Below are 15,126 nucleotides of genomic sequence, written 5' to 3' on the forward strand. Positions count from 1 at the left end.
AATAATGCGCTCTGATTGGTTGTTGGAATTATTGGCTGCACACCAATTGCAGTCCTGGAGGGCGTTTTGCGGCTGCGCCTTGTGTCACAGCATCCTAACCTGCCTATTCAACCCTTAATGACCATCACATAAATCACATTGAAAGTTGGCCGTGTGCTAAGAATTTCCGCACACAGTCGCCACGGTTACTTCATAACCGTTACATTACTAACGGAATGCGCCGATCGCTGACTGTAACAAGTGAATGCCATGAAGTGATTAATAATTCAAAATTATTGATGCACGAAAACAAGGTGAAATTCTATTTGTGAAATTCTGCATGACAAAAAGCATTCAAGTTCAATAGTGCAGTCAGTGTGTTTGAAGTTCAGTTAAGAAAGAGTTGTAGAGGACAATTAGATGGATACAGCTAAACTGGTAAGGACAGACAATAAGGACATGAAATAAAATTGAATAGTCCGTTCACATTTAAAAAACGATCGATAATTCGATCTTAAGTACTTAAAGCTTTATTTCATTCAGACATTGCTCACACTTTTACACACTTTTACTTATATAACAAGGCTTATCCATAACTAAGCGTATATCCCATGTTCTCCATGAGCGTCTCCTTAATCGCCGGCTGAAGGGCTCGCTGCATGTAAGTGGTAAGCAAGCCTCGCACGCCCATCGAAAAGAGCTTCTCCAGCTCATTGGTCATGGCATCACTCACGAAGTCCTCGTTGGCGTTGATGCCACTGCTACCACTAAATATATCAGCAAATGCACGGGCGTCTGGCTCGACCATCTGCTGCAGCTGCTCATCCTCAAAATGCAGGACGTCCTCATTGAAATGGATTTCATCCGAGAAGTCGATATTGCGACGGCGCCGCCGGCGACGCTTCCCCAACTGTCGCCGTCGGTAGAAGTTATCGCCGTTCACATCAAAGAACTCATTCGAGTTACCGAATTCCTCATTGCTTCCAAAGGTCAGGCTCTGATCTCGCTGGGTGGTTTGCTCCAGCCGAATATCGTAATTCGGTTTGTGATACTTGCCAGCGTTACCCAAAATAACTTGTGGTTCTCCCAGCTCGACCTGAGGGGCAGTGCCCTCACCGTAACCAAACCGTCGCTTAGAATTTTGCCGTAGTCTAATGCCAGTCGGTCCTTGGCAGCCGTGGGCAAATACGGAAATGAAGCCAGGCTCCGCGAAATGCGAGTCTGTGCGTACGGAGGCGGCGCCTATTCTGCGCGACTGCTCATACGAGGGTCCCGATGCCGCGGGACCCAACGGAACTGTGCGGAACTCGATTCCTGCATGCCTCATTCGCAATATCATATTACAACGCCCGCCGGTGGGTTGCATAACTATCCTCCCGCTGAGTGTCAAGTCTGGAAAAATGAGACGCGTATCCAAAGTGGAGTTCTCGGTGCTGAACTTGCACTTGTCAATCTCCACCCAGCGCGAAGAGGCCTTTGCCGGCGGCACCCGTACCTTAAGATCCTCCACATCCACCCGCGATATGGCCAATTTGTGTGGTTGCCGATGCTGCTGCTGCTGTTGGTGTTGTTTTTGTTGGTGGGAGGAAAGCAGCTCCTCAAGCTCTAAAGCACTGTTGCTAATGCCACTGTCAGATGTATCGCCAAATTGATAAGGACGTCCAGTGCGTCGAATACGCTTGGCATAATATCCACGCCCATAGTTCATGCTGCCGCCCACATTATAGAAATCGTCCTCGGGCTCGCTCTGCTGGCCGTAGAAGCTGTTATATAACTGGTACGGAGACTGCGACTGCTCCCAAATAGAGCGGGAGCGAGCTCGAGAGGAGCCCTTGGTTTGAGCGCTGCGGCGGCGCATATGCTCGAGTGCGTTTTCCAGACGATTCGAACAGCGATGAGGCGCTTGGTAAGGTTGACTGACAGCAGCTGTAATCACGCTTGAGAGTCAGCTAGACGGTCAATGCAATAGATTTTGGCACTCACCTTGCAGGAGTGCGCCAAGTAAGACTAAGCCTATGAAACTATTCCCTCTGCTCAAGCAGTCTGATCCTGATACTCGCATGATGCTAATCTCTCGCAGCACATTGAAGTGTTGTATGGGATGAATATGTTAAGTAGACGCGGAAGAGACACCACCTGGTCTGGTCCACAGTTGAATCGAAAATGCGCTCTCAGCTCTGGAGACAACGCATGCGAGACCGAGAAACTCGCTCGGTCGCGCTTCCATACACACACACACACACACACACACACACAGCCGCAGACGCAGCAGCACCCACAAGAAGTTCACGACGACTGGGCTAAAGACAACTCCGAAGTCGTGTCACTGCCTCATCATGTGCAGTGAAAGTGTTTTCCACGACAAGCGCCAGGCACAGCGACGCACACGAGCGTGGAAAAAACGCCGCACACAAAGCCAAAAAGAAAAGCATTGTCTTCTACCGCTGCTGCCGCCTTTGTCTCTGCTGCCTCTGCTGCCGCTGCTGCTGCAAAGTAGATCAAAGTGGCTTACAAACTCAAAGCAAATACGACGTCAACGCTGCGTTTCGTAATGCCAGTTGCGGGCGCGCATGCGTCGTAATATTAGCCACCCGCACTCGAATTGTTTGAGTAAAGTTCAGAGTTGATCAATTCAGCAAACACGTCACTTAGGTGCTCACAATTGCCTTTTTAGCTAATTGAATGCACTATTATCAACAAGTTTTGTTTTATTACAAGACATGGCCTATGCGTTGACATTAACTTTGAAATGTCGTTTAATTTCGACATTTACCAACACATTCACAATGCTTCCAAAGACAATAACAAAGACAACGATTAGTCTCGATATTCTTGCATTTGCACTGGCTGCGTGTTAGGTGGCAACGCTTCGCCGGCTCGGCTTGACGGTTACGGTAAATTATGTTTGTAATTTGATTTAACAAATTGTCTGCATGCAGTTATTAAATTCATCACAACGTCTTTACCAGCTGCAGACATATTTTGCAATTTATGAATCGCTAACCATTTCCTATATTTATATACATATATTCCTTCGCCAATTGCAAAATGTAATGCCACATTTCAGGTTTAATGTACCAAAATTTACATAACCTTTAGCTCTATTTTCTACGAAAACAGCCGGGGAGAAAGCTGCACGCTGCACGTTCTCTCTGCCTTCTAGCTGAGAAACTTGCCGCTTTCTGCGTTTCCGCATGAAGTCAAAGACACTGCATCTTGGGCAAGTTAAACTGCTGGTATATATGGATATATACAGCTAGGTTTGCACGTATGTTTGTAGTTCGGTGCATATGCTACAAATGATTCTCAAATGCAGCGATGCGCAACGCTTGCTGTGCTCCAGTTTTCCAAGTGTCAAGTGCCAATACAGCCTGCAACAGAAAACCGAAAAGCAAACAAAACCCAATTGCCAATTGCCAATTGTCAATCGCAAATTGACGCGAAAGCCAACAGAAATGTCAGATCAACGCATTATTTGCCGGCAGCATCATTAGATCTTGCTGACGAGCAGCTAGAAAGTGAAATGCTGTTGCCAGCTGTAATGAGCGGAGAGAGTGGCAGATGCCACCGCCCCATAAACCCGGCTGACCTCTTCAGTTCAGGCAGCTCATTAAGTGTAAAAGTGTCAATAAACCGCGGGTTTCCATTGTCTTTCTCATATGTTGTGCTATTCTATTCACACTATGAATGGCCCTGCCCCTGTCCCTGTCCCTGCCCCACAATTACAATTCCAATTGCAATCCCAGTTCCAGTTAGTTGTATACTTTGGCGAAGCTCATTACTTAATGACACACGGCTATAAGCACAACAAAAGACAATCGACACCCGGACAGACAGCCAGGCAGCCGAGCAAGGCCGGAGCTAGAAGCTGTTAAGCTAATTGCCACAAACTTCTTCACACTTGAGTATGTCAATGTGACGAACACTTTGTTTCCATGCTGTTTGTACCGGTATCTGTAACTGTAATTGAAACTGCTCGCCGTGACCGTAACTCTAGCCGTAACCTGTTGTGTGCCGGACCAGCGTCCCGGGCAGCGGCCCAGCAGGTGGCTTTAAAGTCACTTAAAGCCCGACCAGCAACCCCAAAAACAAAATCACAATTTGGCAATTCATTTGCCAAAATCGAAGAAACTCATAATAACTTCCTGCTGCGTCTTGGTTCATTTCCTTCTTTGGCAGGCCGACTACAGCGAGGCCAAGTCGCATCTTGAGCAGCTACAGCAGACGCTGACGAACCTGGATCATCATCACCATCCTCACTCCCACTCGCATCCACATCACCATGGGCTGTACCACACGGTGCCAAATACATCGACTATAACCACGGATTCGGTGGTTTCCTGTGTCACCTCGACATTGCCGGCTGTCGGCAAGGCCACATCCTCGTCCTCCTCGGCCTCCAGTTGCGAGAACTCTGAAACGGAACGCAAGAAATGCCACAGTCACACTCACAGCGACATGGACGTGAGTCACACTCTTATGGAAGCCATCTGCACTCTTCCCTTGCCCACGCATGGCCAAAGGTCGCCGCCCTGCTGCCTGGCGATGGCCGGAAATGGGACTCCACCTGCTGGAGCTCTAATGAATGGCCTGGCCAGCAACGTCAGCGGAAGCGCCACATCCTTATGCAATGGTGACTTGACATGGAGCGCACGACTCCTGTAAGACTCTCTACTGACCAATGTCCATCATCCAAGCAGATCTCGTGCGCGAATCGTCCTGGTATGCGCACCACCACCATCACCATCACCACCACCAGTTGACGGACGAGCTGGTCATGTACACTGCACCAGCGCCGACGGCGGCAGCGGCAGCCGCCATTGGCAAATTCGGCCTGGACACTTCCACAGAGGGTTACTTGAACGCAAGGTACAATGGTAAGCGTCCTCGGCCACCCGGATGCAGCTCCATGGCCAGAGCATCGACGACCTTGTTTGTTTGCTTTTGCTATTTACACGCTTTGTTTATTAACTCCTATTATGAGTTTTCTAATACACTCGGGCAGAGCTATCAAAGCGGGGATGTGGCATGAGCTGCGCTCTGTTGAGCCCCAGTTCATCTCAGCCCGGAGGCTTTTGTTTTATATTGTTTAACTTTTCACTTTATTAAGAAAATATATGGTGGACGGATTTAACCTGAAGACATTTTCATTTGCTGGAACGTTGCTTGAAAATTACAAAATATAGAAACGGAAGGGATTTGAAAAAAGAAAAGCTTTAAAGGGGGAAGTGGAGCTGACCCCATCCAAAATGTATTTGACTTGTTAAATTTGAAAGTATATTTTAAAAAATTATTCAATCAGAATTATATTAAATTTTTAAAATATTTTACACACCATTTTTTAGTTTTTATACACTTTAATAAAATATACCAGTATGGTTTCCCATTTATGTTTGTATATTATTTATATAACATATTTCATGTTTATTATTTTTATTGTGGGCATATAAGAAAAATCTTAGCAGCTAATTAGACGAGACTACTCGTTGTTCAGACATAGAGCTAGTACAAGAGCTTCGCGGCACTATTATCAGATCAACTTTGCTACCGTCAACTTGTTCATCATCTCCATAATTCACTGTGCTCTTGCTGTTCTCTAACCAGTTAACAGTTTTATGATTCTATTTTGCCAAATGTCTCAAAACGTGTACAACATTTATATATAATATGTAATTTATATCAATCAAAATTTGATTTTTAATTTTTAACAATTTTACCGTATTAAAAGATCCAGTATCTTTGATTTTTTGTTTTTATATTATCATACCTTTGTTTTTAGTTCTTAACAAAATTAAACAGTTTTAATTATGTGTTGTTAAAAGAAGATATGGATATTCCTTAGTCGGAATATTTATTTAATTTACTTTGTATGATTAAAGTATTTTTCATTTTAATTTTATTTTTGTTCTATTAGCATATGAATATTTAACACTACTTTCGTACTCTGAAACTTTAAGGGACTCAGAGACTTTGATGCATATTTTCATAGACTTAACAAAACATTTATTTAGTTATTATTTAAGTTGTGGGTTGCGTTTTTGGCCACTATTTTGTACGAAGTGTATTCGCACGACTGTCTACTTAGGAGCTCTAGGCTTGTGCATGTGACAAGCTCGATTTTCAGACTCAAAGATATCCCGGTGCGAGCCGTAATGTGAAATATTATCTAACAAAAGTCAAGCTACCTAACATGTACTACAGAAAATCACATTAAAAATGTTTATTTTTCTTGTGCTCCCACCTGTCTGATGCCGCCCTGGATCTGCAGTGAATGTCAAAGGCGTGCGCCATGAAAGAACATCAAGTTTCTTCGACATACCCGCTGTGACCCACCCGCACTCGCACCCACACCCGCACCCGCACTCTCATCCGCATCCACACGCCCATGCCCATCCACATCCCTATTGCTACAGGTAAGTGGAAGTGGAACTGGCAGGTGGAGACTGACAAGACAAGCCAGCAGATTGCAGCTGGGAGAGAAGGCGACTTTAAGTCAATCAACTTTTTGTATAATTTTCAATATTTTCTCATATTTTCTGTATCGCCGCCTCCAGGTTTCCACCATCGCCACCTGCGGGCATCTTAAAGAAGAGCGACGAAGGTAAGCAAATGAGGATTTGAGAATCAGAAAAGAATTATCAAGGCATGCGCTCATCATTTATTTAAATTAAGCCCAGCTACGTGCACACTGAGCGCTTGAGCTACACGTCGAGGCATATATAGCTATCAAATGTGCTGCCAATAACTCAATTTGTTATTCCGCAAGATGACTTCAATATGTATCTATTATAATTTTTTTTTTTTGAGCGAAACGCAAGAAATCGCGCGCATAATTTACAATAACAATATCCGCGGTGTTAGTAACCGCTAATCCAATTGGTGGCACGGGCATGAAATTCAATTTGATAGCAACTCAGCAGCTCGGCAATGCGATGCTCTTAGTTGGCCTCCGGCTGCTTGGGCTGCTGGGGCGGATGGGCTGGGTGGGTTGCAGTCAAACAAGCGACTCAATCATCAGCCGTTGAGTGGATTGAGTTGAGCATACATACTTGCTGCCCGGGGTGGGGGTAAGCATGAGGGTGGGCGTTGCACCACTGGGAACTGGAAAATCCGTGCTCTGCCAGTACGTTTTGGCAGCCAACAGGTTTGCCAGCTCGTCCCGCTGCTCGTTTGTTGTGCTATCGACAATGATGTTTTTACTTGTCGACACTTTCTCATGGATTATGCAGAGGTATCTCGTGCATTTTTAATGCGCTCAGCGTCGACTCGCGTTGCCTGCTGGATCTGATTTTGAGCCACGGCCAAGGAGCTCCGACCAGGAGCGTCTAATGAAAACGGCATTAAGCGTGCCCGCTACGAGGGGGTAACTCTGCTGCTGTTGTTTGCCCTTAAATTGCAGCATATTGGCCATTTACAAGGGCCCGTAGTGGGTTGCCTAAATAATTAATGTGTGCTAAATACCTTGGCCATTTAGTGAAACAAGCAAATATACTCGCCGAAAACAAAGTCTATTTACATATACTCTCCACTTTATGTTGCTTTTTTAATTTGGTCATATTTTACATATATTTTATTCTGCTCAACGAAAGCTCTGAGCACGTCCAATAGATTTCTCAATTGGTTGGGCAATAGTTCTGAGAGCTCCATAATCAATGTTACGACCAAATCATGTTTTTTTTAAGGGTTTAGAAAGAAATCTACATTTATTTAACAGTCCTATTTTATAGCTCTAGCTCCAATACAGAGATGAGATACTGAATATAGTATTTCGCGAAAAAAACCCATTACTTCATAATTATTTTTGTGCACTAATATTTATTTATCTAGGTTTTCCTATATTATGTCAAATTATGAGACACAAAATATTATGAATAGATTTATTATTTGAGTTATTATTTGATTTGATTTGTAATATGCTCAAATTTCAACTTTATACATATACTTCAATCAAATTGAGAAAAAATAAATAATTGTGAAGATTTGGATTCAAATAATTAAAATATTTGTGTTTCATAATTAAGCGAGCGCAAATGAATTATTTTTGGTGTATCTATTGTATTTGATTTGTAAATTATTTACTATAATAAGAATTGAGCAGAACATAATTATTTTGAAAATAATTATATAATGAACGCAGTGATCCCGAAATGTTAGATACTCTTTGCAAAGAGAGTATAAATATACAACGTAATTAGTACTCACTCCTCACTCTTAAACTCTTTGGTTAAACGTGCGTGAAAGCGGCTTTCATTTGGCTCTCTCAACTCCTCTGCCCATCTCTCGTTTTAGACGCAGCCGCCGCTGCCGCTGCCGCCGCCGCTGCGGCAGCTGCCGTATATTGCAACGATGTATCTGTTGGTCAGCACTTTCATCAGCACAACACCAAGATCGAGCATGCCGACTCCACAACGACAGCCGCTGCTGCACAGCACCATCATCAGCAGCAGCAGCAACAACAACAGCAGCAACAACAGCAACAACAACAGCAACAGCAGCAGCAACAACAACAGCAACAGCAGCAACAACATCAGGATTCACTGCATCCACACAGCCAGAGTCATCAACAGACGCAGAATACACAACAGCAGGGACACGCACACCTGACCCCGGTGCATGCTGCCTCCGCCTTCAAATTTAGCCACACGGCGGTCATATCCAGCTCTGCTGTCTACGCAGCAGCACCACACTATACCCACCAGCAGCAGCCGCAGAGCCACTCGCATGCCACAGTGTATCGCGATATTTCACCCAGCTTAGCCAGCGAGACGGATCTTAAGTACGAGAGTGGTCCGTATAATGCGACTATATCATCAACTTATCCGCCACCGTTGCGCCCCGCTGTGGTTGACTCCACGACTTCGAGCGATGCGGAGCTGCGTCTAGATCAGTTTTATGCCAGCAATTCCATATCCACCAGCAGCAACGGGCAGACCATTAGCCAGCGTCGTGGCTCGCTTCAACTATGGCAGTTTCTAGTAGCCCTTCTGGATGAGCCCGCGACTAGGTAAGTGTGGAGGGAATCGACATACCCAGTGCTTTCACCTCATTTGCTGTATTCCCAGCTCTAGTTGTATTGCGTGGACAGGACGTGGCATGGAGTTTAAGCTCATCGAGCCGGAGGAGGTGGCACGGCGCTGGGGCATACAAAAGAATAGGCCGGCTATGAACTATGACAAATTGTCGCGAAGCCTGCGCTACTACTATGAGAAAGGCATCATGCAGAAGGTCAACGGTGAGCGGTATGTCTATCGCTTCGTCTGTGATCCCGATGCGCTCTTCAACATGGCCTATGGCCACCTCACAAGCAAGCAGGCTGATCAGCAGCATCAGCTGGCCTTGTCGCTGGCCAAATCGTCGCCGGAGTCGCATTCGCATTCGCAACCACTTCGCGTGCAAAAATCGACGGCTGTGGATTACTATGACAGTGGCTTGCATAAGTATCAGTAGGTGGAGTGTGGGAACACCATTGTGTGGGTGTAGCCATATCTCATGTACATTATGTAATTTATTTTCGTGTCGGTGTGGGTATATATATGTATGTGTGTGGGAGGAACACGCTGCTTTAAAGTACAACTCGGTTTGGCTAATGAATTATACAAAGTTTGTAACGGTGCAATTAAATAAAAAGCTAGTGTTGGCAAGCAAGTGCTGTTCAGAGATGTGACAATCGTTAGACCACCACAAACAATCGACACCTATCGATCACAGCCAACTAGCAGTTAGCTTGTAATTTAAAAGACATACGGTGAGGCAAGTCATTTTTATTGTGTTATATTTGGTTATTAGATGGCTAGCGTTAGATGTATAGCTCATCTAAGCGAGGCCTTATCAGCAGTATATACACACATACATCAAATTACATTCATATATACAAAACAAAGTGTCTACCACAAAATATAATCGATTTGAGGTTCAGTTGGCGAATTTAAATAAAGTATATACCGTTTTTGTTCGTTACACAAAGCGAAGCCCGTTGTGCATATGTTTTCCATCATTCTTCCTTCCTTTTCTTTTTGGGTACAGATTTCTCTTCCGACTCCGAGTCGCTGCTGGAACTATGATCAACGCTACTGCTGTCGGTCTCAAGTTTCCGTTTCTCTGGTGATTTCTTGGCGATTTTTTCCACATAGCTCTTTACCTTGTCTGGCTGCGGACTGTAGGCCCAGTGTATCAGCTCTAAGTGGATTTCAGTGGGAGCGCCTGAATCATTGTTGAACAGCTTCGCATCTTCGCTCTTAATCTTCTCCAGCAATTTTGCTATTTTCCGATTGCGTACTATATCCCAGCTCGTTGTATCGTCTTTGGGATACATCGTACGAAGATGCTTATAGTTTCCTTTCGCTTTAGAGCCCCCATATGCCGCAAGGAACTCGGCCGCGAGTTTATCTTTCGGGTCTGGCAATTTGGTTATCAATGAATGTGCCAGATAGGCTCGATTATCCTTGATCCGGTTCTCTCTTTCGAATTTTTCAAGGAACTCTTCAAGCACTTGCACACCTTCCTTGATAGAATTAATTTTATCCTCATTCTTGGTGCCAGAGAGCACTCGCTTCGAGCTGCCAATCAGACCCTTGATTGCTAGTCTTTGATAATCTGGGTCACGTTCCTCCAAAATGCTACAATTAAAATGTATCGATACATTAATTTAACACGCATATGCGAACATAAATATGTATTTCTATGGCCAGACTGTGGAATGCGTCTCGCGTAGCGTGCCAAATGCTTTGCACATTTATACACACAGAGAGAGCGACAGTCAGAGAGGGAAGTCGTTAGGCGGCCTCTCAACCAAATTATTAGACTTCCGAAAGAGGGAGCGTTCACATCAAACACTAAAACTGTGATATGACATCATAGTGGCCGCAAACTCAAAGTGCCGCTGGCGATGACCTTCAGCTAATTCATATTAGTATGCATAGTGAATGTCATCTACCTGAGAGTTGCCAGTGCTGCTGCCTTGTCCTTAAAGCCCAGTCCAGGCACAGTCTCCACTTTGTCGTCGCCATCAGTCTTTGCATTCTTGTTGGAGGAACCGCCTCCGTTCTCCTCCAGCCATTTCTCAAACACACCAATGGCATCGTTTATGTTCTTCACCTTATCTGCAGCCTTTGTCACTGTAATGGAAATTGATATGGATAAGAATGGTTGTAAATAGAAAAGGATTCGTTTGAATCTTACTTGTTAGGACTCGTTTGGCACGTCCCAGTAGGCCCCGCACGGTCAGCTTGCGGTACTGCATGTCATGGCTCTCCAAAAGCTTGAGCGTCTCCAACGCCTTCTCCATGTCCTTGAACCCAAACTTCGATTCGCCCTCGGACATTGTTGCTACTCTATATGGTAAATGTTAATTTCGACAGAAAACTAGCGTCTGCAAGCCACCAAAGACGAACTACGACTGAACGCTAAAATCTGTTCGCCTGCATGAAAGCTTTAAGGCAAAGCAGAAACGGAAATGTATCGAAAGAGAGCGTGCGAGCGCATCAGAGATTGGGTGAGCAGAATATGGGACACCTAATTAGATAACCGTGGCCAAAATAACCAAGTGACACTATCAGTGCTCAATTAGGAACCGGTTTGTTGTCGTACTGCCGTAGCAAAACAAAAGCGAGAAAAGACCCCGCCATGACGTCATGGCTGCCAGACGCCGATTATTTTCAGGTGACGATAGTTTTCGGGTGACCAGATTCAAATACCTACGTATATAACGAGCTCGACAATTGAATATTTCAGTAACAAAGCCAACAATAAAAATATGAATTTTAATCAAATATAAGTTTTGTATTAACCTAACAATTAATAATAATAAAACCAACATTCAAATCATTTAATGTTTAATACGAGTTTATTATTATTAACAGATATACCAGTTGTCTGCTTTACATGACTTCTATAAAAATATTTAACACAAATCAAATCTTTTATTCATATAAATTATATCAGAATATTTCTAAAATTTAGTAGGCTTAACAGTAGACTTACTTCACTAGCCATATAAAATACGGAGTCACTTAAGCATTATTGTGATTGCTTAAAGGAATAAAAATAATATACATACATACATATATTCATTAGGCCAGACGAAGATTGATATTCTTGCAGAAACATAAACTAGACATTTACATTTTCTTTGTATAATTTAAGACAAAACAAATTGAAGAATTGAAGATTGAATTGATTATCGAAATTTTAAACCAATAGGTGTGATAACCTGTACATTATGTCACAATCGGCCGACTCGAATTTCTATACCAAAAAAGTGGTTATAGAAACGATCTTGGTAATTAAAAATATAATGCTTTGAGCCAAAATTAGCAATTAACCAAAGTAGGTTAACCAGATTGCGCCAAGACTCGTTTAGTATCTGCAAGGATATTCTATCTCCGGCAATCCGAAGTTAGTTACTAAACGTAAAATTCTCTCTCTCTATAATACAAGTAGACATTAATATATGGTTATAGATGGTCAAATATAGTGTACTCACATTATAAATCTAGCTTGGCTCTTTTCTCAAGTATTTCCAATTCCATCATTTCGATTCGTAACTTTCCCTCTTGGACTTCTTGGTCCAGCTTTATCTTCTCTTTGAGCATTTCGTGATTATGCTTTTCCTGCGCACGTTGGTTTTCGCCTTTATAAAATTCTTGCTGTAGCAGCACTAGTTTAATCTTCTCCTCATCCAAGCTGCGCAGTGTCCGTGGATTCATGCTCGGCCAGTCGGAGCTTATATTTGCCCTGACATCTTTATGTTCAATCAGATTGGGGATCTAAAAACAAAGCATAATATTTTAAAGCATGTACGCCTAAAAGCATATCCGCTTACGTCATGTGTATCGGTGGAACTTCCAAACATGTCATCGTCTCCTTCGAAATTGATGTCATTTGGCACATTAGCTATAAAGGAATTGCAGAAATTAATATAGTTAGGGAATTTTACCCAATTAAGATAATACTTACACGCGTCGCTGTCGAATTGGTTACCCAAGCCCGCAGTAGATTCACCCATTAAAGCAATATACTTTCCTGCGCCGGTGCGAAAGCTGTGATTCTTGTCGTCTACCAGTTCGAGCTTGGACCTTCGTTTCATGTTTATAAACTTATCCCGTAACGCCTTCCATTCTCGGCGTATGCCTGTTCTAGTATAAAATGTGTCTGCCATTTCCTCCCAGGCCTGTTCCTTTTGCTTCCACGTAGCCGCATCTGACTTTTTGTTTTCCAATATATTCTTCCTTTCCTCGAGGAGTTCCATGAGCACTAGTTCCTCCTCCGCCGTAAAATTTTTACCTCTTTTTTTCTTTTCCTCACTCGACATATTTCAATTTTTCCAGCCCAATACCAAAATAAACAAACTCAGCTGTATTTTGCAATTAGAGTGACCAATCTTTACAATCTGTCGACCAGAGATGCCAACTTAGCTTAATAGCGAAATTTGCTGTGGGAAATAAGAAATTGGAACAAAGCTAAGCATAGAAATAGCTTTGAGTCTTGTGGTCTTGTGAACGGAATATGTAAATGGGGCAGATTGCTTTCATTTCTGGATAGAGAACGACTTGCCATTCGAGATTTTAATAAGGAATTTGATTCAAACTATAAAAAGTAATACATAATGAATTTTTACTCTAATTAATATATAAAGTCATTCTAATGGTATTTTTTCGCAGAAAAATGTTTGGTGTTAACCGTTCAACTGGAAAAGCACGTGGAAGAATTCAGGAATTCGGGGATATAGGAATGTGGATTCGTAAAATGACAGAGACTCTGGATAGATATAAAAATACTATGGAAAACTTACTCAAAGACCCACCCATGTCGTTCACAATTGATTAACAAGCGGGCCAAACGACGAACGCGGAGTAAGTTGTCTTTGCCAGTACCCTCGAGACGTGTGCAGTAAATATTGAAGGGTTCGGAAAAGGAAAACAAAGATCCTGAAGCGGAGCTATTTCCTAGGCATAAAAAAATGATCGATCACATTTTCCTATAGACAAGTAGAGTCTTTAATCATATGGGCTGCGCTTGAATATAATGAAAGTACTTCGATTCTTTTATAAACGCGCAAGATAATGTCAAACTATTGCAGTCAGTTTAGATGCCATTTGCGGAACACCTTACAGCAATATAATTCGACTATCCCCCGGCAAATTTCTCTAAGGCATTTTAATTACTCCAAAATTAAAGTTTTAGAGTGGCCAGCGAGCAGCCCGTACTTAAATTCAATAGAAAATTCTTGGAGTATCTTGATTCGAGGGTATATACTAGCGGGAACCAATTTGGAAATATAATTAATTACATTAGTAACTCCGAAATTCATGTTATGAAGTGGTTAGCGTGCAACCCGCACTTAAATCCAATAGAAAATCTTTGGAGTATCTATTTGTTCAAAACACAAATTGTGCATTGATTATATTCCTTGTTATGAAGTGGTTAGCGTGCAGCCCGTACTTAAATCCAATAGAAAATCTTTGGGGTATCTATTTGTTTAAAACAAATTGTGAATTGATTTTATTCCTTGTTATGCATGCAGCCCGTACTTAAATCCGATAGAAAATCTTTGGGGTATCTATTTGTTTGAACACAAATTGTGAATTAGTTTCTTTGTAATGGAGGGGCTAGCATGCAGCCCGTACTTAAACCCAATAGAAAACCTTTGGGGTATCTATTTGTTCAAAACACAAATTTTGAATTGATTATATTCCTTGTTATGGAGTGACTAACATGCAGCCCGTACTTAAACCCAATAGAAAACCTTTGGGGTATCTATTTGCTTAAACACAAATTGTGAATTGATTTTTTTCTTTGTTCAAAGATGCAAATTATGAATTTGTCGCGCCTATTTTTTTTTTCGTTTAAAATGATCGGCTCAATTGTTAATGATAGACACACTCACACACAAAATATAATTTGAATCATTCAGCAGTTTTGGTTTTAAATTAATTAAAAATGTATGGCCCTCGCCTCGTGATTTTGTTATATTTAATTGATATTATATTGTTATTTATGAGGCCTAGGACCTGTAATCAATGTAAAACCCCAACACTTGTAAAACCTAAATATTATAAAAAAAAAAAATAAAATAAAATGTATCCAAATATATATAAAAACATTACTTCTTTCTTCGATCCGTAATAAACAAATGAAGCAAGTATTATG

The 15,126-nt window shown here is 42.4% G+C and overlaps 4 protein-coding genes and 1 long non-coding RNA gene across 6 annotated transcripts; 2 read left to right on the plus strand and 3 right to left on the minus strand.

The window, feature by feature from the left end:
• Window positions 1-5: 5 nt before the first annotated feature.
• Window positions 6-9,945, plus strand: Ets96B (ETS variant transcription factor Ets96B). Of its 2 annotated transcripts, none has more exons than XM_030388146.2 (7): window positions 6-417; window positions 4,159-4,612; window positions 4,680-4,856; window positions 6,248-6,392; window positions 6,534-6,580; window positions 8,269-8,983; window positions 9,042-9,945. In XM_030388146.2, the coding sequence occupies exons 1-7, from the start codon at window positions 400-402 to the stop codon at window positions 9,424-9,426; spliced, it is 1,941 nt and encodes a 646-aa protein (XP_030244006.1). In that variant the 5' UTR covers window positions 6-399; the 3' UTR covers window positions 9,427-9,945. The 2 variants fall into 2 exon arrangements, with proteins under 2 accessions (XP_030244006.1, XP_089116075.1); XM_089259949.1 differs by lacking the exon at window positions 6-417 and adding an exon at window positions 2,766-2,886.
• On the minus strand, window positions 494-2,360 carry LOC149092346 (uncharacterized). The gene is made up of 2 exons (XM_089259959.1): window positions 1,963-2,360; window positions 494-1,905 (listed from the first exon to the last, which is right to left on the minus strand). The coding sequence occupies exons 1-2, from the start codon at window positions 2,039-2,041 to the stop codon at window positions 566-568; spliced, it is 1,419 nt and encodes a 472-aa protein (XP_089116085.1). The 5' UTR covers window positions 2,042-2,360; the 3' UTR covers window positions 494-565.
• Window positions 9,735-11,581, minus strand: Ude (Uracil-DNA degrading factor). The gene is made up of 3 exons (XM_030388149.2): window positions 11,158-11,581; window positions 10,913-11,093; window positions 9,735-10,595 (listed from the first exon to the last, which is right to left on the minus strand). Exons 1-3 carry the CDS (start codon window positions 11,297-11,299, stop codon window positions 9,971-9,973), a joined length of 948 nt encoding a protein of 315 aa, XP_030244009.1. The 5' UTR covers window positions 11,300-11,581; the 3' UTR covers window positions 9,735-9,970.
• A 325-nt stretch (window positions 11,582-11,906) lies between these two features.
• Window positions 11,907-13,420, minus strand: LOC115564151 (uncharacterized). Its single transcript, XM_030388143.2, has 4 exons — window positions 12,934-13,420; window positions 12,800-12,870; window positions 12,461-12,743; window positions 11,907-12,402 (listed from the first exon to the last, which is right to left on the minus strand). Exons 1-3 carry the CDS (start codon window positions 13,286-13,288, stop codon window positions 12,462-12,464), a joined length of 708 nt encoding a protein of 235 aa, XP_030244003.1. The 5' UTR covers window positions 13,289-13,420; the 3' UTR covers window positions 11,907-12,402; window position 12,461.
• A 24-nt stretch (window positions 13,421-13,444) lies between these two features.
• Window positions 13,445-15,092, plus strand: LOC149092347 (uncharacterized). The gene is made up of 2 exons (XR_016196230.1): window positions 13,445-13,572; window positions 13,638-15,092. It is a non-coding gene; the product is annotated as an uncharacterized LOC149092347 (long non-coding RNA).
• Window positions 15,093-15,126: the final 34 nt, after the last annotated feature.

Source organism: Drosophila navojoa, chromosome 2, assembly GCF_054131105.1.
Source record: "Drosophila navojoa isolate 15081-1374.11 chromosome 2, UAZ_NAV_1.0, whole genome shotgun sequence".
NCBI lineage: Eukaryota > Metazoa > Arthropoda > Insecta > Diptera > Drosophilidae > Drosophila > Drosophila navojoa.